Source organism: Phoca vitulina, unplaced genomic scaffold (genome assembly GCF_004348235.1).
Source record: "Phoca vitulina isolate PV1807 unplaced genomic scaffold, GSC_HSeal_1.0 scaffold50, whole genome shotgun sequence".
Classification (NCBI taxonomy): Eukaryota; Metazoa; Chordata; class Mammalia; order Carnivora; family Phocidae; genus Phoca; species Phoca vitulina.
In genome coordinates this window covers 7,647,582-7,670,263 of record NW_022589753.1, presented here as the reverse complement: position 1 = coordinate 7,670,263, position 22,682 = coordinate 7,647,582, and the positions used below count along the sequence as shown (strand labels likewise).

The following is a 22,682-nucleotide window of genomic DNA, read 5'->3' as shown; positions in this document are numbered from 1 at the left end:
GATTCATTGGCTTGATTCAGACTGGATAGCCTGCAAAGCTACTTGCTATCTGGCCCTTGACAGACAAGGTTGCCAACCTTGCTCTTATTCATTCTTTTAAATGGAATGCTTGATATTTTAGGGTCTCGATGTGACACTAACTTATTAAGCTTATCTATGGTAATATCAGATTTTGGGGGGCCACTAATAAACAGTTCTACACCATACATCCTCGTATACATGCTCTTATGTATGTTAACTTTAACTGAGTTTCTGAATGTTACTTTATTTAAATGAATTTTCTAAACCCAGGAGCAGGATTGCTGAATTAAAGGTTGTAACTATTTTTAAATTTAAATAGGTGTTGCTGTATTGCCTCCAAAATACTGGAGCACTTTGTATTTCATTGGGAGCACTATTAGGTCTGTTTCATAGAGGGAGAAACTGAGGCTCAGTAGCTCACAATTAGTAAGTGAAGAGTCAGGAGAGGAATGTCAAGCCCAGGACATGGATTCAATGGGAACTGACAGGGAGGATCAAATCTGGGGACTTTATGTAGGTAGAAAACTGAGGACTTCTAGGGCCCCAGTGTGTGCTTGTGGGCTGGGCACGGGGGGAAAGGGTGAGAGAGTCGGGGAAGGGAGACTCGGGACAGTGCTTCTCCACCTTCAGATTGCATCAGAGTCACCTGGAAGGCTTACTGAACCACAGGTCACTGGGTTCTACTGCCAGTGTTTCACAGGTCTGTGGTGGGGCATTGGAATTTGAATGTCTGGTAAATTCTCAAGTGATGCTGATGCTGCCGGTCCAGGCACCACACTTTGAGAACCACTGCTCTAAAGTAACTCTGAGAATCTGGCTCCTTGGTCCCTGGAAGAAATGGAACAAGAGCTAGAGACAGCGCAGCATGGGACCACATGCCTTGATGTTCTGTATCGGGAAGACATAAGCCGAGCAGTGAGCATACTCCTCTGTTGGGAACAGAGTGTCAATGCGTGCATAGTTCCCTCATTGTCTAATTATTGGACACTAACCACTCTTTACATGTGTATCGGTGGTCTATGTTTACAGGGTTTAAGAAAGCAACAACATGTGAAGAACGCTAGGCCATTTTAAGAAATCATTCCTCCTCCCACACAAAGGGAAGGGTACCTGTCCAGCAGGTGGAAGAAGGCGGGCACAAGAGCCTCTCTGTACACCACCGTGAGAATGAATTACATCTTCTCATGCACCATGTGGTTGCCCCACAATGATTACAGAACTTTTTCAACAGCATTTGCATCTCTGTTCAGGAGGGATTGGTTACCACCACTTAGCGTACCAATTAGCATTTTAAGCAGTTTGTATTGATTAAATGAATCTGCTTCATCAAGCAGAAAGAACCCCACAGAATGCAGCAAATGTAATTATCTCAATAAATGACTCCTAGCACCAAACCGTACAAGATATATTTGCTAGAACTTTACAGTGTGTTTGATAAACCTCAGAAATAGAGATTTGTCAGACTTGGTAAACAGATTGCATGTTCCACAAACACATGTTTGATCTTTATGTCTTTTTTTTCTTTTTTTAAGTATTGTCTAAGACCACTGTTCTCTTTTAAGGGAGACATTTGGTCTGGATTTTGTAAGAATAAACCTAACATTTTGAGATTCAGTTCAAAACATATTTACTATTCATGAGATATTTGAAGTACTTTTCTCTGGCTAGAGATCTGAAATTATGTTTTAGCCTCCTCGAGAACTCTTTTTTCATCTCCTTTTAACTTCTCCTGGTTTTCATTTTCTCTTAAGTCTCATTTGGAGAAGACCCAAAGGGGTAAGGGCTGGGGAGGGGGAGGACCTGTAAAGCTAAGTGTCGGAAGCAGAGCGATGTTTGCTCTGTGCAGGCCTAATCTTGGAGGAGTGCTGTTCTTACACATAGTCCTCAGTACCCTATTCAGAGCTACAGAATTCTTTAAACTAGTGAATGGACAGGGTGTATTTGAGGGAGGAAGCTGTGATTTATTTTTAGATGCATTTAGTATCAAAAGGAGACTTGGATTAAGAATTGGATTTGTGCATGATGTAAAATGCAAATCCTGCATGAGGACCTGCAGTGTAATATAAGTCTCTCTCCCATGCTTTATCACCCCAGACCCCCAGTTTACTTTCTCAGGAGCAAAGTCTTTGCCAGATTCTTTTGTATTCTTCCAGAATATGTTATCACTTATTAGATAGAAAACATATCTATTTATTAATACATTCATTCATTCTACAAATATGAGTATCTACCTTGTGGCAGGCCCTGTTCTAGGAAGCAGGAGTACAGCAGAGAACAAGAAACAGTCCTCGTCTTCAAAGAATTTGCTGCATTGTTGTGGGGGATGAGACAGACAATCAACAATAGACATATAAATCTATATCAAGAGTTTATGAATGCTCTGAATAACAAAGAACATTACAGTGTAAAGCAGGAGAGAACGATGGAGGTTTATTGCTCTGATGGGGTGATACAGTGGCAGAGAGCTGAGGGAAGTAAAGAGTGAGCCTTGAAAATTTCTGAGGGCCAGTTGTTCCAGCCAGAGGGGACCTTAAGTACAAAGGTCCTGAGGCTGTTTTATGCTTTGCATGTTCAAGATCAAGAAGGCTATGATTTTGAAGCAGATAAAGTGGGGAGAGGGAGAATAGGGGGTCTGGTCTAGAAGTAACTAGAGGCCAGGCACTATATGACCTTGTAGCTGTGATAAAGACTTTGGATTTTTCTTGGAGTGGGTTGGGAAGTCATTTGAAGGTTTTGAGAAAGGTGAGATATGCTGACTTCACTTGTAAAAGGATCTCCCTGACAGCTATTTGGAAAAGACTCCAGGTAGGTAGGATAAGAGTATCAACAGGAAGACACATTAGGGAGCTATTTCAGCCATATTGACATCTAGGTGAGTGCCATGACATGGACCAAGATGGCGGGTCGGACATGGTGAAAAGTGGGGGGTTCTCAACACATTTTGAAGATTGGAAAAACCAGATTTGCTGATGGGTAAGCAATCCTGTAGGATAGAGAGTAAACAAGGTCGCCTCACGGGGTTTTTTCTGCTTTAAGCAGAGAAACAGGTAGAATGGAAGAGCCATTTATCTAGAAGGGGAAGAGATTGCAGGGAGTGGACAGTGAGAAACGGTAGTTCAGGAATGGACGTGTTAAATGAGAGTTGCCTACTAAGCACGTAGGTGGACATGGGATGTTGAATACACAAGTCTGAGGTTTAGGGGACAGATTGGAGCTCCAGATGCGCATTTGAGAATCATCACAGTGTGGATAGATGATACTTAAACCCATCCCAGTGAAGAGCTCTCCCTGTGAGCGTGTATAGATAAGTAATTGTGGCTCCTTATTTTTAGGATTGTTTCAACATCACTTCACAGAGGCCTACCTTTTTCTTTTTAATGGCTACAGATTAGTCTGTTGTATAGATGCACAGTAATGTGAAGGTAAGACAGCTTTGTTTAAGAATAAAAACAAAATTATCAACTCATCTACTTTTCTGATGTTGTAGCATTTAAAAGTAATTTTTGAGTCACTCTAAAATCCAATTTGACATGTAAATTAAAATTAAGTTTTAAAATTCGTTTATAAACTGGTTATTGGAATAGTTGTTGATAGAGTGGGTCCCAGAATAAAAATTGTGGTTAGCAGAAAAAAAATGTTAGGAAGGAGATTGGGTCAGAATTTAATTCCACGATCTTGGGGCGCCTGGGTGGCTCAGTCATTAAGCATCTGCCTTCGGCTCAGGTCATGATCCCGGATCAAGCCCCGCATCAGGCTCCCTGCTTCGCGGGAAGCCTGCTTCTCCCTCTCTCACTCCCCCTGCTTGTGTTCCCTCTCTCGCTGTGTCTCTCTCTGTCAAATAAATAAATAAAATCTTTAAAAAAAAAATTTTAATTCCACGATCTCATCTGGTAAATTAGAAATGGTTAAGGAAATGAGAAAATAAAGTATGGCACAGGCAAAGGATGGGCTGTGACACAGACATTAAAATGGCCATGTAGAAGATAGTAGTGTTTAGGAACGTTAAGGTCTATTCACAATATATGAAATGTAAAAAAGAGGATGGCATAACAGCATATCCACAGTCATGCAGTTTGTGTTAAATACACACTATGTATGCACATTAAAAAAAAAAAAAGACCGGAAGGTAATTATTAACATGTTAAAAGTTCTCTTTATTTCTTTGCTTTTGTTTTTCCTAGATGATGTGTATAGGGCTTATTTCAAATCTACCTTATATTCTTTTGTGTATTTCCTGAACATAATAAAAATATATCAGTACCAGGGAAGAAAGAATACAATTTATTACAAGTTTTAAAGAAATGGATCATAAACAAAATGTGGACCTCCCTCCCACCCCCTTTTAGGTACTAAGCAAAATGCTACCAGATGTATAGGTAGAGGTGCCTTGGAGATTTTAAGCTCCCCAAGGTGGGGGAGAGGGAGACTTTTGTTTTAGGGGGACTCTAAAGCTTGTGGATTTTCTCCTTTTCCTACAGTTATTCCATGTGCCCACACTAAGAGTTTTGTTCATACTTATTCATTGAATGCATTGTGTACTGACTGGGAACAGGTGATTAAATGTATTCTCTAAACATATTTGTGTTTTTTATTTAATTGGGTAGCTTTGTTTGTGGTTGTTGCCTGAATACTTTTTAAAGCTTCTGTTGTGAAGCCAGGAACAGTCCAATATCAAATATTTAGGTTTAAAAAGATGTGAATGTTCCTATTAGGACCCTTTTCAGAAACTCTTGCTAAAGACAATATTTTGATTGATATGGGCTTAATTACAATAATGCTAAATTTATGGAACTCCACAATAAGCCATGGATGTTCTTAAAATTAACTGCAAAGTAGAAGCTATTTTTTTCTCTCTCTTTTTTACTGATGAGATAGTAAGGAGTAAAGGAGGTTAAATAACTGGCCTAGAGTCATGCAATAATTAGTGGCAGCTTCTAGACTTTTTCCCAATTTTTGGCCAAGTTTGGGCTCTTACCACAGTGGAAAACTTTTTCCCCCCTAGCATGATTGGTCCAAAGGACATAGGACAGTGGTTCTCAAAGTGTGGTCCATGGACCAGTAAGATAGAACCATCTGGAGACTTGGTAGGAATGCAAATTTCTGGTGGGTGGAGCCCAGGAATCTGCATTTGAATGAACCCTCCAGGTGATTCTTCTGCTTGCTAAGGTTGGAGAACAGTTGACCCAGGGTCTGGAAAGCGTAGGTAAGGCCTATTTTCAAATATTCTTTTCACTGGAGAATAAGTAGGCAGAAGATGAAGGCATAGTTCAGGAAGCCCAATGGAGAATGTCAGTGAACAGGGAGGGTGGTGTTACCAAAGCTGAGTGGTGAGTGGAATAAAGGAGACATTGAGATGCCGACTTTTTTTGGAACACAGTTTTACTATTTCTCTCTTGAATTGTCCCTCTGACTCAACTTTGCCCACATTTTGTGCTTAAAATATCTGTAGAAAATAAGTTGGTTTATATATACCTAAACTGAGGATACTCTCAGAACTGCATGAGCTCTGGAAGTCTGTCAGGTTGAGCAGACATCCTGGCAGAGAGGCGGCTCTGACTCACAGCTGAATCTCATTGTCAAAACTGTGTCCTGGGTTCTGTCACTTCAGGACCCAGGTGGAGGAGATGGAAAATTACGATCTGATTTGCATATGCAAAGTTGCTCTTGCCACACCCCCGCTGTAGTTACTTGAAGGAGCAACCTGTGCAAGTTTAAGAGCCTGAGGAGGAGGGAGTGAGTTCTTGAAGTACTAACCTGCTGTTGTGATGATGTGTGCCTGTTTCTGAATGGGTCCAGACCGATGTCACAGACACAGCATATGGTATTCATGATCCACCATAGCAGCAGACAGCGACATCCTGTCGTGCTGTTCAATTTCGACAAACACAATGCTCTGCCGTAAAATAGTTGGACTCCGGAGAAGGACAATATGGTGGTGTATTTCGGCTGAGACTCACCACTGCTCTGTACTCCTGTTCTCCTACTCATAAAAGAAGTGCTTAAGCAACAGGTGTCAGCCAGACCAAATGAAGAATACAGACACCAAAAATGTGATTGGTGGCGAGGAGGGCAGTTTTTTGTTTGTTTGTTTTTCTCACCAAGAAGCTATAAATAGCAGTCATTAGAATTTTTTCTCTCCCAAGAGGGTTGATATGTTTTGCCCGTCATTATGAGAGAAGAGCCTGGGCAATGAGCATTTCCGTCACTGTGAGCCTTGGGAGGTCTTTAAAAGGATCTGTCTTTGTTATTGACAATGATAATGATGGGCGACCATGCTTGGGCCAGGTGTCACTCAAGCTTAAATGTCACTTCCCCTGGGACTGATTGACCAGAAGTCATCACCCACTAACTTATTATATCATGAATTCTTTAATAGTCTGGATAGCACCTACTACTATCTGATTTTATTTTTCTGAGGACAGCTTACTTAGATATAATTCACATACCATGCCATACGCCCTTTAAACTATACAGTTTGAGCGGTTTCACTATATTCACAGAGTTGTCTCCGTCACCACCATCAACTCCAGAATATTTTCAGCACCCCAAAAAGAAACTTGTCTCCTGTAGCCATCAACTGCCCAGCCATAGGCAACCACTAATTTACCTTCTCTTTCTCTCTGGATTTACCTCTTCTGGACATTTCGTATAAATGGATTCATACAACATAATGGTCTGTTGCAAATGGCTTCATTCACCTGACATGTTTTCAGCTGCATCTATGTGGTAGCAGGTAGCAGGACCTCATTCTTTTTTACTGCAATCTGATTACTTTTTATGCGTTTAGTTTGTCTCATTAAAAGGGAAGTTCTATGAGAAAGGGCACCTTGAGGCTCAGATAAGAGGAGGATGTGTCCCATACCCCACCGTTCTCGTAGAGCACAGCCTAAACTGGAGCATGGTCTCTGACTCTATGGTCAATCTCTCTTCCTAGCAACATAGTGTTTTTGTGCCTTTGAAACCCTATCAGTTACAACCATTGATTGGTTGAGTATTTCTGGCCACGGGGCAGCATCAGTACTCACTTAGCCTGGGTTAGGAAGAGACCTATGTGCATCCCTCTGTTTAGGGAGAAAGTTCAAGTGTTCAAGTACAAGACGGCATTTGTTTGACTTTCACGAAGCCTGTCTTTCTTCCCTGGTGGCATCTTGAGCTAACACTGCTAATAGAATGAATAAATGGGTAGAGTTGAACTCCTCTGCTGCTGGACTGTCCTGGCCAATTGTGCATCTGCATGTAGGCAGGTCTTTCCCTGAGGCCTTGCTGCAGCTCATCACTTGAATAGCAAAGTAGGATGGAGCAGAGTCTTATTAGCACGTCCCCCACAGCCAGTGAAAACCAAGTTAATTTAACCTGGACCTAGAGCTTCCACAGGAATTCAGCCTTGGGCTAACAGTGCTTCTCATTTGCTGGGTTGACTAGGATTGATTTCTGAAAACTATTCCCTGCTACCTGGGCAAAAGTGGGGTTCTTTCATTTGTTCATGCATTCATTCATCCGGTATGTATTTGTGAAGCCGCTGGAGGCCCTAGTGAGGTGCTGGGGATATGGAGGTAAAATATATACTCACCGTTTTCCAAGAGTTTATGGTCTGGGGTAGAGCTGGGGTAGTCTAGCAACTATCAACAAAACAATGAGATGATGAGAGTAAGAATGGAGCATGAGGGGCACCTGGGTGGATCCATCCGTTAAGATCAGGTCGTGATCTCAGGGTCCTGGGATGGAGCCCCAAGTGGGGCTCCCCGCTCAGCAGGGAGTCTGCTTGTCCCTCTGCCCCTTCCCTCCCCCCACTCATGCTTGTGCGTGCACACTCTCTCTCTCCCTCTCTTTCAAATAAATAAAATCTTTAAAATAAATTAAAAAAAAGAACAGACCTAGAGATATCTGGTAGGAGCACTAGATGTCATTAAGGGAGAAGAGATGTCAGGAAAATGTTGAGGGGTTCCTGAGCTGACTCCTGAAGGGATGGTAGGCATCAACCAGGTGAGAAGTGGGGAAATGGGGTGCACACAGACCACACACAGCCTGTCTGTACTCCCTATTTGGCGGCAAGCCCTTCTTTACCCTTATGGGTTGGATTCACTCACGTGCTTGCAAATGTTTAATAACTGGCTCTGAAAAACAGTGCGTGCGTGTGTACACAGAGTTGGGAAATGACATAGAGAAACACGCTATTTTACAGTGTTTCTACCAGGTAGATGTAACCGACTCAAATAATTTCAGAGCATAGATGATAGTGAAATACCCAGGAAGTGATGAGTCTTGAGTAATACATCTGTTATGACTTGAATAACATCTATACAATTGCATATGTTATATACACAGTTTATTTAACTGTAAGTTTGTATAATTTAATTTTTATTGATGGCTGCATTTAACAACCAGCTCACAAAATGCCTGAAATGTAATACTTGGCTTTTGCAAGCTGGTTCGAGCCAGCTCTCTCACATTATTGACTGGATTCATTCTTTCCCTCGGCAAGAGTGTGCCGAGCATCTACTGTTTACCAGGCACTGTTCTGAGAGCTGAGACTACCTCAGTGAACAAAACAAAGAACACAATTCCCTTCTGGTTCTAAAATTCTGATTTTTAGTCACTGATCTTTCCAACCAGCCTTGAGCCTCCATGTTCCCTTTGCTGTCTCCAAGCCTTGTCTTGCACTGACCACAGTCCGGGCTCCCTGGGTGTATCATTCCCAGAGCCGCAAGTGCGTACACATCCAGGCATCTCAAGAGTCTAACATTTAGAAGCAGCAACTAAGGACACCTAGTCTGACCTCAGACATCCTGCAGCCCTCCTGCGGGCTGGAGGTAGTCTGAGAGATGTACTAAGATGCGGAGCTACCAGAACCTCTGTGACCCCGGGGGAGACGGCTGGGGATTAATCTGTGTTCCTACCTGATTGCTATGTTCCTTTGTCACTCCTCCTGCTCAGATTTTGATGCCCTTTTCCTGTCATCCCAGGGCACCCAGATTTCCTCTGCTTTGCCCTTACTGTATTGTCTTAGACACAAGCTCTTTGAGGTTATAGACTGTGCCTCAAAATCAACAAGTATTTGATGATAAGCTGAAGAAATGTTCTTTCCATTTATTTGTTCAGGTGGCCAAACCTTGTAAATTTATCATCTCTGGAAAAATCAAACTTAGCATGTTTATGTGCACGTATAAAGACTGCTCCCCACTTGGCAACCATGGTTTTAGGAGGCGATTTGAATGTGACCTTGAACTTGAACAAACGTGGAGAACAAATAGGTGCTGGTCAGTAGGTTCTGAGAGATGGAGTTCAGGTCCTGGGACGAAGGGGCCAGCTAACACCTTGCTGTGTGAACTCGGGTACCGATTTTTTGGCTTCTTAACACAGGCAGCTGGGCTGGATATTCCCGTAGTTTGGTGTTCCATGACTGTATTAAACTTTCCTAATAGTCGCAGGATGCAAAATGGATGGTTTGGATAATTTTTCTGTTTTTTTTTTTTTTTTAATATATATAGAGTTCAAGGATACCTATTTAATGAAAAGGTGGGAACAAGACTATCAGATATGGTAGACAGTTCTACTTCAAACACCATTTCCATATTCACATTGAGTTGAGATACATTTGATAAATTGGAGAATGATTTATTCTAATATCAAAGTGCGTTGGTGCAAAAAACAAACAAACAAACAAACAAACAAAAAAAACAACCCACTTTTCTTTTTTCTAGGCAAGGGAAGCCCAGAATAGTAGGAATAGAATTATAACCTTTAGCAGGAAAGGGAAAAGCCCTCAGTAAACTACTGCACAGCAGAGCCTCTTCCAGCTAGAGTTTAAGAAGATAAGAAATTGGCAGAGGCACCAAAGGCTCTGCCCGGAGAGGTGCATCCCCACCGTGTACAGCTCTGGACCAGCTCTTGTTCACGGGGCCACACAGCCAGCAGGGCAGACCCTTGGGGAAGAGCCTACATTCCATCTACATAGCCCGGACTTCTGAAGACAGCATTTCTAACCAAATGTTTTTCTGTGTGTGTGTTTTTTTAAACAACCCTTGCAAAACCTCCAGCCTCTAAGCCTCCAAGCTGCCTCTCAGAGGAGCGATTCCTTTGCTTAGAAAGCAGCATACGTTTTGAGGGGTCGTCCCATAAGCCGATTTTCCCAAAAGAATTGCAGATGGGGAGGTTTTTCAGAAATGTCCGTGTCTCGTTATAGCAGAAATAGCTGTACTTCAAACGTTTATGGTTTGGGGTCATCTATTTTTTTGCTCCTTAATGTGAAATTACTATGATTTTTATAAACGAGAAAAACCAAACTATATAAAAGTGTATAAGGTTAAAAAAGAAAAAGGAGGAAGAATGCAACCTTTCTCTCCATGTACTCAAGATGACCTAATTTTAAATCCTCCGAAAATGTAGCGTTACTTTGTATTTCCAGCTGTGGTGTCAATGAGCATCCATTCATGTCCCCTGCACTGGGCGTGGAGACTAAGACTCAGAGTGCCTTGCAGCAATAAAGAATGAGGGTGGAAACTTCCCTGATAGGTATCTCACCAAATGACTTCTCACCCTTAAAGAATTGCATTGTTAAATAAGATTTTTTTTTTTCATTATTTTTCTCTGGAGACAATTACGATGCCCCTTTTTTCATGAACTACGGTAATCTTCCAAAGGGTTGAGGAAGAAAGAGAGAGCCAGGCTGTGTAATGTTCTCCATGAAACATGATGTTGGTGTCATTGCATTCTTGTTCCTAAATAAGCTTTCTAAAAATACAGTCAAATCATGCTGGCCTGCAGGACTATATTCACGGTACTGCAGTGAATAAGTTGAAGGGACGGCTATTTCCCGAATGTTTTCTTTATATTAACTTTTTTATTGTATTAAATAGAATATCTTTTTATTAAGAAAATCCAATAATCAGGACCTTGGAAATCCAGCTCTTTTCCTTTATTTATTTATTTATTTATTTATTTATTTTTGTGTTCCGTGTAAATGAGGTTGAATGTCACCGGAAGTCACTGGTAAATAGGTTTCTGCTTCTTTGTTTTTGTTTTTTGCTCTTAAGCTTTGAGACTTTCATGTGTACAGAAATAGAGAAACAGAACTTTTCTACTAGCTTTGTGCTCGGCTCTTTGCCCTTTTGATCCGACAGGACATGTTTGGGGAAGAAAATGTCCCTATGAAACCTAGTACTAATTCTACCTGGGGACACATTCTGGTAATTGTCCTATTGTGATAGGATGGAGAATTCAATCCATCGCATGTAAATGCAACACATGTAAATTAAATTATCTTTGGAATAAATGGCTCTAATCTTTTTTTCAAGTTCAATCTCATCAACTAGAATGAGTTTTGGTCACTGGGGTATGAATCCTCCTATTATTTCAGCTTCACTGAATGAATGGACAGATATTAGGCCTGGATCTACCATACTAATAAGGTGTGTAGAATGGAGAGTTTTCTTAAAAAAAAAAAAATCTCTAAATGGGCCTTGCAATTCAAAGTAATAATGATTATATCCCTCGTTTTTTTCCTGTACCTAGTTTGTGCTAGACAGGTGCTGAGCAGGTACTGAACTCTAAGACAACCCAAGTGGGCAGGCATTTAATGTCACTGCTTCTCATACAACCAATTAAAATGACATTCCACTAGAAACAGTGGTCTGCAACTCACCATTTCCCTAACAATACAATATGTAAATGTTTCCTTTTTCGTTGACGTGAATCTACCTTCCTCTGGTTTGCAGTTGCTAAGTATGTCCTAGTGTCTCAGTGCAAATAACCAGGTCCTCAGCAGCAGAGACTCAAGCTGCCTCTGGTTGGTTGGCGATGCTTGCAAACTATGTCCCACTGCATAAGCTTGTGCAGATCTGTGTATTTCTGGGCACATTTGTAAAACTGAGGTGGGTTATTTGATATTCAGACAACTCCGGGAAATCAAACATTGCAAGTAGTCACTTCTCCTGTTAATGTGTAATAAAGCTAAACCATGATTGCATTTAGACGGGGCTGAGATGAGAGGGGGGCGGGGAGGGCTGCCTCACATCACACTCATGCTCTTCCAGCTGTGTTGTCCCTGTGTACCTGTCCTTCTACTCAACTCCTACCCATCCTACGAGGCCACCTTCTCTCTGAAACTTCCCTTGTAAAGCCAGTTCCGCCAGTGTGTCAGAGAGGCCACAGACGACTCCCCAGGGCCCCGGGCCCAAGAGCCCCGGCTTCCCCTTCCCTCCATCAGTATCTGGAACAGGGATCAGGCGCTTGGAAGAGCAGACAGTGTTTTGTTCTGATGCTAGTGACAGAATACCCAGTTCAAATCAGCTTGAACTGAAAAGAGATAATTGGCTCATATAATTGAGAAGTCCAAGGCCAGTTTCCAGGTTTAGGTGGGATCCAAGGTCACCCCCTTTTCTTGGCTGTCTTCCTTGGAATCAGTTCATTGACTGGCAGGCTCTCCCTTCGTTGTTCCAAGGCAGGCTCCTGTTCATCTCCTGTCCCCAGCAGCCCCACAAGGAAGCCCATTCATTCAACGCAACGCGTATTTATTGTGCACCGACCACGTGCCAGGAAATATTCTGGACCTGGGGGAGAGAGCAGTGAACCACACAGGCAAAAACCCTTGGCTTACCTCTGTTCATTTTCTCTTCCACAAAAGTTCTAATAACTGTTCCCAGGGGTTGTGTCTTACTGGCCTGACTTGGGTCACCAACCACCCCTAGAATCAGTGGTGAGGTCAGCGCCCTGTAACCGGATGGATTGAGCTGAGCTGGGGGGAGGTTCTCCAGAGGAAAGTGGACACACTGTTGCCAGCAGGGGGAAGAACGGATGCTGCTAACTAAGCAAAAACAATAGCTGACCCCGCGGCTCGGCGGGGAAATGCCCATTGATTTGCCCACCAGCTGCTCTCAGGTTCTGACTCCCAGCGCCCCAGTTCTCAGTCAAGTCTTTTCCAGCCCCAGGGTCGCTGACACACTCCTTTCTTCCCTCTGTGCAGCTCCAGATGAAGATGAGCGAGCGGGCCGCCTCCCTGAGCACCATGGTGCCCCTGCCCCGTAGTGCCTACTGGCAGCATATCACGCGACAGCACAGCGCTGGACAGCTCTGCCACCTGCAAGGTAAGCGCGGGGCCAGGTGCCCGGGCAGTGCGCCTGGCAGCCCTGTCGGGGGGAGCACAGTCAGCCTGGCTGTCCCCTTCCCCCCGGGGCCAGGGCCCCCATCGAGGCCACACTCCGGGGCACGTCCTCGATCACAGCGTCCTGGGGAAATAGTTTAACATGCGGATTCTTCTGGAAGTGGCTGAGCAAACCACCTTGATCAAACACCTGCACAGGGTGGGGTCCACGCGGCGAGAAAACAGGCTAGTAGTGCACTCGGCACCAGCAGCATCGGCATCACTTGGGAACTTGCTAGAAGGCAAATGTTCAGGCCCCTTCCGGGATCCTGAAAGTTCCAGGATCAGGCACTCTGGGGTTGGGGCCCAGCCATCTGTGTGTTCATCTAGCCCTCCAGGTGATTCTCGTGAATGCCCAAGCTCAGGAACCATGTGCCCAAGCTCAGGAACCATGTGCTGTTGGAAGGGGATGCCCTGGGGCGGGGTCCTGGGTTCTGGTTCTGCGGGAAGTCTAAGCAAACCCTAGGAGGCCTATCTTCCAGAAAAGTGGGCTCAGAAGCAGGATACAGAAGGGCCCATGGTGGGGACAGCAGAAATGATTGGAAAAAAATTTTAAACATTTTCTTATCTTCTCAAATGCAGCTTTTATGGTTTACAGTATGCAAGAATAGCTTGTGCATATGTAACTTATAAAAAATAAGTAGGCCTCTGTGGGGGACCCCTGCTGAAGAACTTTGCATGATCAGCTGCAAGACGCCAGAACTTTGAAGGGCATGCGCGAGACGGCACCTAGTTCATATGCAGTAATCTGTCAAATAAATGAATCTGAGAACAAATGAAGGGCCACAGAGGTGGCCGTAAATAGCACTGACTGTTCGCTAGTCACTGAGCCTTTTCAGCCCTTCCTGGTGGCCATTTCTCCCCCGGAGAGCTTTTCCCGTTCTTTCTTCCTGGAAGCCTGGGCCTCTCCCCCCATCCTAGGTCACTCTTTTTCATCTCTAGGTCTTACCTCCCGACTCCAAGGTAACCCTCCCGGACTCCCGTATAACTGGCGTGGGATCTTGACTATGTGTGCTCCCAAGACGAGGGTGCTGACCCCCCTCTTTAGAGTCCTTATCCCAGTGCTCACATCATGTTGAATTGTGTGGCTAGTGGACTCATCTTCCAGGAAGCAGTAAAGCCAAGGAGAGCTGGGGCTTTTGTCCTCATCATTTTATCCCCCCAGTGCCTTGAACCAGTGGCCGTCCTGAGTATTTGTTGAACGAATGTGTCCTGAGGGTACTTACATTCTAGTCTTTGTGACTGTAAGTTCTGCTCCCCAGCAGAGAACATGGCACAGTGTGGATGCTCAGAAAATATATCCTGAGTGCCTGTGTGAGTGAACAAGCTTGCTTCCCAGGACATACCCACAGAGAGAGAGAGACAGAGAGTTGGGTTAGATCAGGTTGTCCCGAAGACCATTTGTTCCCTAGCATGCTCACAAATTTTTGCAATATTTGAATTACGTTATCAGCATTTTTCTCATATGCATACCCCCTGTACTATTATTCAATTTTATGCGGTCCCGTCTCCTTAAATAAATTCCTTTTTGTAAAGAAAATTATATGCCACTGCCTTTATACTATTATAGCAGCCGGCTGTGTGTTTTTTTTTAAGATTTTATTTATTTATTTGAGAGAGAGAATGAGATAGAGCATGAGCGGGGGAGGGGCAGAGGGAGAAGCAGACTCCCTGCTGAGCCCGGGACTCCAGGATCATGACCTGAGCCAAAGGCACTCGCTTAACCAACTGAGCCACCCAGGAGCCTAGCAACTGGCTATGTTTTTTAATATACAATAAGATAAATAGCAGTTATTTTTATTTATTTTTTTAAAATTTTTTATTATGTTAATCACCATACATTACATCATTAGTTTTCGATGCAGTGTTCCATGATTCGTTGTTTGCATGTAACACCCAGTGCTCCATGCAGAACGTGCCCTCTTTAATACCCATCACCAGGCTAACCCATCCTCCCACCCCCCTCCCCTCTAGAACCCTCAGTTTGTTTTTCAGAGTCCATCGTCTCTCATGGTTCGTCTCCCCCTCCGATTCCCCCCCTTCAGATAAATAGTAATTATTGAAAGTTTAAAGAAGTATGAATAACATAAATTCACACAAAGCTATTAAATTGCTTTGTAACTTGACTTTCTACACTTAACCAAGATGATCTTTACCAAGAAAGTATGTCATTTGAGATTCTGCATGTCGGGCCTGCAAAGAAAAGTTGGGAACCAAAGTGATGTAGGCTTCATAGGGAGGAAATTGATAAGTGACCTTAATTCCTGAGATACTGAGTGGTAATTTGAGAAGTCGGTTTGCATCAAAGGTGATGTATGGTGGGATTTCCCTAGAATAGCATGTTTGCAAAGATGCACTGACAGTGGGATAACCTGAACACTTAGGATATGTTGCAGTTTTAGAATTTATTAGTGAATATCCCAGAGCTTAAGAAAAGCTTAAGAAAAGATGCCATATGAAGAGCATACTAACCTTCCTCTCCTTAACTAATCAAACTATCCTTAACCCAAATGAGCAGACATTCATCAGGAATGACAAAGCCTAAGGGTCTTATCAGGACCCTAATGGTATAATAATACTTTACAAAATCTTTTGGGGTTTCGAAAAACATCTTTTTAGGTAAAAAGAGGATGTTGTGGATACTGTTACACTCTGTTTGTATGCTCCCAAGGTATAAAAGACTGTTCTGACAACATCTACATCTGGTTACTGTGAAGGAAACAGCTCTATTTCCACAGCATACAGACACATTTTTTCAAGAACAACAACAAAATTTGCAAATTCACCTGCACGCAAAAAGCCCATATTAAGGGTGGAAGGCCATACACAGCTCACGGGTCTGGGATGATTGTCAAAGACTAGTAATCCACTAATTCCAAAGTAATAGGAGTGATAATGGTACCTCTAGAAGTAGAGAAGAGCTATAAACAGCATTACAGCAAAGAAAGAAATTCGCATTCTTTGAGAAGTTCCCATTATTTCCTTTTATCGACACTAGCATGTCACAAATCAACTCATCAGAATTAAACTTGGGTTTATTCCCTTTATTGTTTTTATTATTAATTATCCCTACAATCTATCACTCAAAAATAATGAGAGATTACTGTAAAATCAGGTTCCGGTTTCTTGGTATAGATTTTTCAAGTGATCACAGACATAGGAGTCCCGGAACAGTAATTCGAGGATAGTGATTTCTTAATTTCTAGTGAGATTAATGGCCACCACAATGAGAATGAATACCACAGATTTCCTGCAGAGCTGATGGATTCTCAAGCTTTATATTGATAATCTATAGGGTTTTGAAGATGATTGTGTTCTAGGTTTTGAAGATGATAATTAAAGCTTCTCTTGGTTGCTCTTTGTCACATTATGATCTTCATTGAACATGAATTTCCGTTTGAGTTCTTACAGTTTTTCCCTGTTTGGCACACGGATAATACTTGCTGAATACTCTAATATCTTAGAGTATCTGTATGCATGAAAATGGCATGATAATTGTTACAGAGTTATTTTTTGCTTTATGTTTTGGTACCAGTTACTCCATCAGATTATTTGCTTCTACATACTTTTGTTCCCCGTGTCGGTGAATGTGTTTTATTTTTATATTTAATTTGTACCAATGTTTACGGAGAGATTTCTTCACCTACATGTTCTGCGTTGATTTGTCTACATTTGTTTTATCTTGTGGATCGCTTTTGAGTCACCAGTATTCATTGACATACAGGGCCAATATGTGGTCTATGTGTCGTATGGGACTCAATTTACCAGTAATTTGTTACCTTAAGAAAAAAAAAAAGTTCTCAGACTACCTAAAATTATCTTGTTTATTAGAGGTGGTCACTTACATGACAAATAGGATAAGTTCGTGTGTTGATCTGCATATGCTACCTGTCTTCCTCCTTCCCCTCTCCCCACCCCCAGAATAAAGTTGAAACTGGAAGAAAATGAATGACATCATTGCCTGTGTGTGCCATACATTGAGGTTACATGGCCCACGATGTCTTCTTGTTTGATGGTGTTTGTGAGTTGCGACTCCTCTGGCCAGCTCATTTACCTGGGGGATATTTCAGGATGACTTTTCCAGATGACAGATCTGGAAGTTAATCTTGGAAAACATATAGACCCTTACAGGGACATTGGTCCATCTGGTTGGAGAACAGTTCAATTCCTCTCCAAATTCAGTCCTACAGAGCCACCTCCTGGTTGGTTTTGGAATTATTCTCTTATTACTGTCGGTGGTGGGGAAGAGGGGCTGGCTTTGACACAGCGTGGTGGGTGAAGACAGATTTAATCCACCATCACTGCCTCTCCTGCCCCATTTCCAGTTTCCATATCGAAATGCCTTCGAGGGTTGAGCATATACAAAATCAACACGTGAAAGAGGTTTATCACGAATCCTGGAGGAAATTCATGAAAGAGAAGCATTTATCAAGTTGAACACTGTATTCACAGGATTCTTTCAGGAATGCATCGCCTAAAATAACCACAGAGCGGTGGGTTCCCAAGTGTGTTCCGTGGAGTATTAGCCCCAGTAGATATGGCTCTTTCCCAAAACAGTACTGTAGTCCAGTAAGTTTGGGGGAAATGCTCCATGTTACGTTAAATTCTCCTCTTGGAGTTTGAGAATGCCAATCACTGTTTTCAAGGTTTCGAGATGTCCTGCCATAAAGAATCTGTTTAATTTTGTTTAAACTAGAGCTCTGCAAATTTATTTGCACACGAAACCTGTTCTCTCCTTTTTTAATGTAAATAAACATGAACAGACCACTAGTGAAGTGCTAGATTTGTTCCTCACAAGGCAGACAAAACATACTGAATGAGTATCTTTTATGAAGATAGCCTTTCTTAAAGACCTGCTTGGGGGCGGTAGGAGACAGCAGGTGTGTCCCTCTTCAGTGGGGGCCCTTCTTAAACTCTGTCACTCCCTTTCAAAGTTATCCTCTTAGGAATCTTTCTTTTACTTCAAAGGTGCTCCATTGCTTAATAGTTCCAGAATCCTTCTATTGGAATTGCCTTGGAAGACAGTGTCCCTTGTTTATAAACAAGAAGAAAATAGGTATCATTTATCAGATTTGACTTTAGATAATTTTAGGAAATCAGAGATTGGCACCAGATGTTTGTGTCACCATCTTCCTGACATCCTTCACGTTGCCGTATATGGTTCTCCTGGCAACACTTGGAGTTGGAAAAAGCAGGACTGTGTTCTCCATTTCCATGAAGGCAGAACCTGAGACCCTTGGAGGTCAAGTACTTGCTCAAGATCACATGGCTAGTGGGTGGAGGGACTAGCGTTAAAACTCCTTTCTTTTATCGTATGTTCTTACCCGTGAGAAGAAATTCTGCCACCATGGGTGTCTCAAAGGCACATATCATAGAAAGGAAAGAGCTCTTCCAGAGGATTGGTTCCAGCTCATGCAATTTTCATGTTTATTTTAACGATGGTAGATTCCTAGAAGCAAGTGGCTACTTCAGAGACATCAACACTGGTTTTTCAATATTAATTCTAACACAGTCACATATGTGGTGTGTGCATCAGTTAAGAGAGAATAGATTAAGATCTGAGCAAATGTGAAAGGGTAACAAATAAATGAAAGTCTCAAGCTCTCATGTCTATCAGGATCAGGGAGGATGTGCAAACAGTGAGACAGGGCACGGATGGGCGTGGTGGGGTCCCTGGTGAATCCCAGGAACCCTGGGACAGAAGAAGGGACAAGAGAACAGGGAATTAGACACCTTTATGGAAGTTTGAAGTTAACTATTGACCATCAATTCCAAATGTTTTATGACCTGTGCAGGCCGGAGAAGAAGTCTGGGCCGAGATAGGGTCTACGGGCTGGTCCCAGCTCATGACCTTTGTGTGACCTGCAAAAATATGGGGCAGGTGATTCTATCCATTTCCTGGCTTTAAGCTAAAAGTAGCACTGAAACCAAACCAGAAAGATTCTGTTAGCGAGCATGATGATCGAGGCTGCAGGGGCTTCCATTCTGATGTGACCCCAAGTGAATACTATCAGTCACTTTTCTCACATGCTTTTACAATCTAAGCAGTGATAAATGAAAGTTCAGGAAGGGCTTTGTTCTTGACCGAAGATTTGGGTTTTGCATCCATACCGTTTGCACGCTTGTCTGCTTCCTGTGGGAACTTTTATCAAACTGTAATAAAGATGTATGGGGTATTTACCTGAAGTCCTCAAACTCATTAAGTAATCTCTACACCCAACAGGGGGCTCAAACCCAACCTCCTAACCATTTTGAACACATTGTATTTTCTTTCCACTGCACACATACTCATACCCACATACTGTAATACAGAGAAACAGTGTTAATGAGTTTAAATACTACTGCCAGCAGGTGGCAGTAAAACCTCTTGTTTGTATAAAATCAAGTGCTCTGTTTACGGGATCGGCCAACCAGGGACTGCCGGCCAAAGACAGTCCACTGTCTTGTTTTTGTGAACAAAGTTTTGCTGGAGCATCCATGCCCATTCGTCATGTATTCACTGTGGTTGCTTTTATGCTGCGGGCAGCAGAGTTGAGTGGTAGCAGTGAGACCGTATGGTCTGCAAAATCTAAAATACCTAGTATCTGACCCTTTATAGACAAAGTTTGCCAACCCCTGTCTTATCTCACAGAGGCTGCTAACACGGGCCCTCTGTGTTGCCTTCCTGACTTCTTCACTTGTCTTGGTTTGGAGTCCAAGCCTGAAATTAGTAAAGCCTAAGGAGTCCTTACAACAAAATTTCCTAAGTGTAAATATAATATTGGCATATTTCTTTTTTTTTTTTTTAAGATTTTACTTATTTATTTATTTGCCAGAGAGAGAACGCGAGCACAAGCAGGGAGGGAGAAGCAGGCTCCCCGCTGAGCAGGAAGCCCAACGTGGGCCTCGATCCCAGGAGTCTGGGATCATGACCTGAGCCGAAGGCAGACGCCCAACCATATGAGCTACCCAGGCGTCCCAGTATTGCCTTATTTCTAGCCCGGTTTCCAAAGAGTATCCTAGACAAAAGTTTTCATAGTCCTATGATTCCTTCTCATTTCCCTTCAATATCCTGAACAAGGAGCTGATGAAGATAAAAAATTAAGGAGGAAAGTAACCGCTAGTAGTCTGATCATAGCTCAGTACAAAGACCACGTGCAAATGAGATGTTAATCATGTAGTCTCTCCTGACTCTTATTTGAGCGCCCTCGGAAACAAAATCTGATGTTGTATGTTACTTATTTCTCTGCTATAGAAACCTGTTGCTAGCTAATTTGATCGCGTGCTTTCTTGAAATATAACCGCCGGTTTTAAATTCTTTTCGGAAAAGATGTCACCAGCCCTCTGAAGCTTCATCGGACAGAGACTTTTCCTGCCTACCGATCGGAGCACTGACAGGAGCTGCCGAGAATCGAGAATCGTTGTGTAACACACTTGTGATGTGTTGGCCGCCGCAGATCCACCAGGAGGCCACAGGATCACAGCGAGGGGAGCCACGATGGAAAGAGGCGGGAAGTCCTGGCTAATTGTGTGGTCATTGGGAAACTGCAATGCAATATTTGTCTTTTTCTTTCTTTTTTCTTTTTTTAAAAAAATCTTAGCGTGATTGAAACATGCTCTATAGATATCGACTTTTTGTTCCCTCTTTTACAGCTGGACAGAAAGGAGTCGATGCCACAGAATGATTTTCTATTGTAGATACCATGTCCCTTGCACTTCTCTGAATCTATCCTTTTGTGGATTCTTGTGATTTTCCTTCTGAGTGTTTCAATTGTGCGACAGTCAGTAATGATAATAAAATGGTTCTTCATTATTTGTTATTCGTTGATACCGTATTCCTCAGTTGGTAATATTATGGTTCTGGTTAACTACGGGAAATTATTTTTTATGACGTTACCAATTAGTTAAATCAGTGCTTTGACTGGCTCTTACCTATTAGGTTAAGAAATAACTTTCAAGGACCCTTTAGTCTTCTTTTCAGGGTTACAGTTTTGCTCTCACACCATCTTCCTCCTACCCCCTACCTTCCTTTTTTTTAAAGCCTTTGTTTTGTTTGGAGTCCCTTCGTAAAACATTTTAAAATAAAAGAGCATTCTTCACCCCTATGTTCTTTGGATTCTGGTGATCTGGTTTTCTCTTCTATCTTCGGTATTTATGAAGGTACGTGACTATCTTCCTTAGGAGCCATGAGCGGTCTGGCATTGCCCTTGATTTAGTGCAACCATTTATACATTCGCCCACTTATTCATTCAGCTGGTCTGGATGGAGCATTTTCTAGTTCCGGACACTGTGCTCGATAGAATCCAGGGATAGAGGGCTAAAGAGACGAAGGCCCTGTCACCTTAAGTGCAGAGGAGTATGACAGGGAAATAAAGTTGCAATTAAAATACAGAGTGACAACCGCTAAATGGGTCCCCAGTGGTCATGTGCCTCTGAAGAGGTGGTCAGTCTATGCCCCAGGCTTTCCGACTGGGATCTGCCAGATGGGAATTCCATCTTGGGAGGTCCTGAAGCTAGAATGGTTATGGCTGCATGGGAAGGAGGGATGGTGTGTGTCTCGGTCACTACCCTCTTGTCAGTAGTGTTCCCGGATACAATATAGGACATCTGGTTAAATTTGATATACGATGATTTAAGTTTTTAGTGTAAATATATCCCAAATATTGCATGAGATATAGATACACTAAAAATTATTTATTGTATATCTCAGATTGAAATTTGATGGCATGCTCTGTATTTTTCTTTGCTAAATCTGGCTGTCCTATTTCCCAGGCTCTAGACCTGTGCCTTACACGTAGCTCATGCTTGAAAAATACGTGATAATTGAATGGATAGATGAATAAACTCTTATCCTGGTGATAGAATTCTTCCCATAAGGGGAGGCAAGTTAATATTGATTGTGTACTTTCTCAGTGCCAGACACTGAGCTAGGCCCTTCTAAAATTAGTTTTCCCCAGAAAAATCTTTCCTGTATTTTCTAGGAAAAAAGTGAGTTTTACTCAGGGCCATAAAAAAGGTTCATTTTCATTTGTGCTCCTTCCCAAAAGTGCATAATTTCTCGAAATGGAGATTGACCGATGAAACCCCAAAGGACCTGCTAAAATCCAGGTCTGCCTAGCGAAAATCCCCATCGGATCTGAGTTAGTTGGGGTTTCCAAGGACACTGTTGGTTAGGATGTGTTTGTCTTGGAGGTGGAAAAAAATCGGGGGGGAGGGGGAAGGAAGATTAAATTCAGCTAAGAATTAGTGGATTAGGGACACAGACATGACACAGTGCTAATGGCTTTGCTGGAATGCTTTTGTGTTCTCTGTGTTCTGTGTAGCTACTTTCCACATTATGTTAGCTCATCCTCCTTCTCCCAGGTGTATTCAGATTCATCTTTTAAAAAATCTGGTTCGCCACAAACATTTGACTATTTCTTCACCGTTTATTATTCTAACTCTAGCTGGCTCTTGTTTTTATTTTCTTTCTCTTCTAAAACTGTCTCATAAGAGGTTCTCCCTGGTTCCCAGGGCCTTTGCTGCCAACATGGGGGCTTATGTT

General features: G+C 42.6%; 1 protein-coding gene across 1 annotated transcript in view; it reads left to right on the top strand.

The window, feature by feature from the left end:
• The window catches only part of DOK5 (docking protein 5), a 164,193-nt gene extending 141,830 nt beyond the window's left edge, over positions 1–22,363 (top strand). The window contains exons 7-8 of the mRNA XM_032387786.1: positions 12,983–13,103; positions 20,469–22,363. Of these exons, the coding sequence (XP_032243677.1) occupies positions 12,983–13,103; positions 20,469–20,533 (186 nt within the window). The 3' untranslated portion in view covers positions 20,534–22,363. The remainder of the gene's footprint in view (positions 1–12,982; positions 13,104–20,468) is intronic.
• Positions 22,364–22,682: the final 319 nt, after the last annotated feature.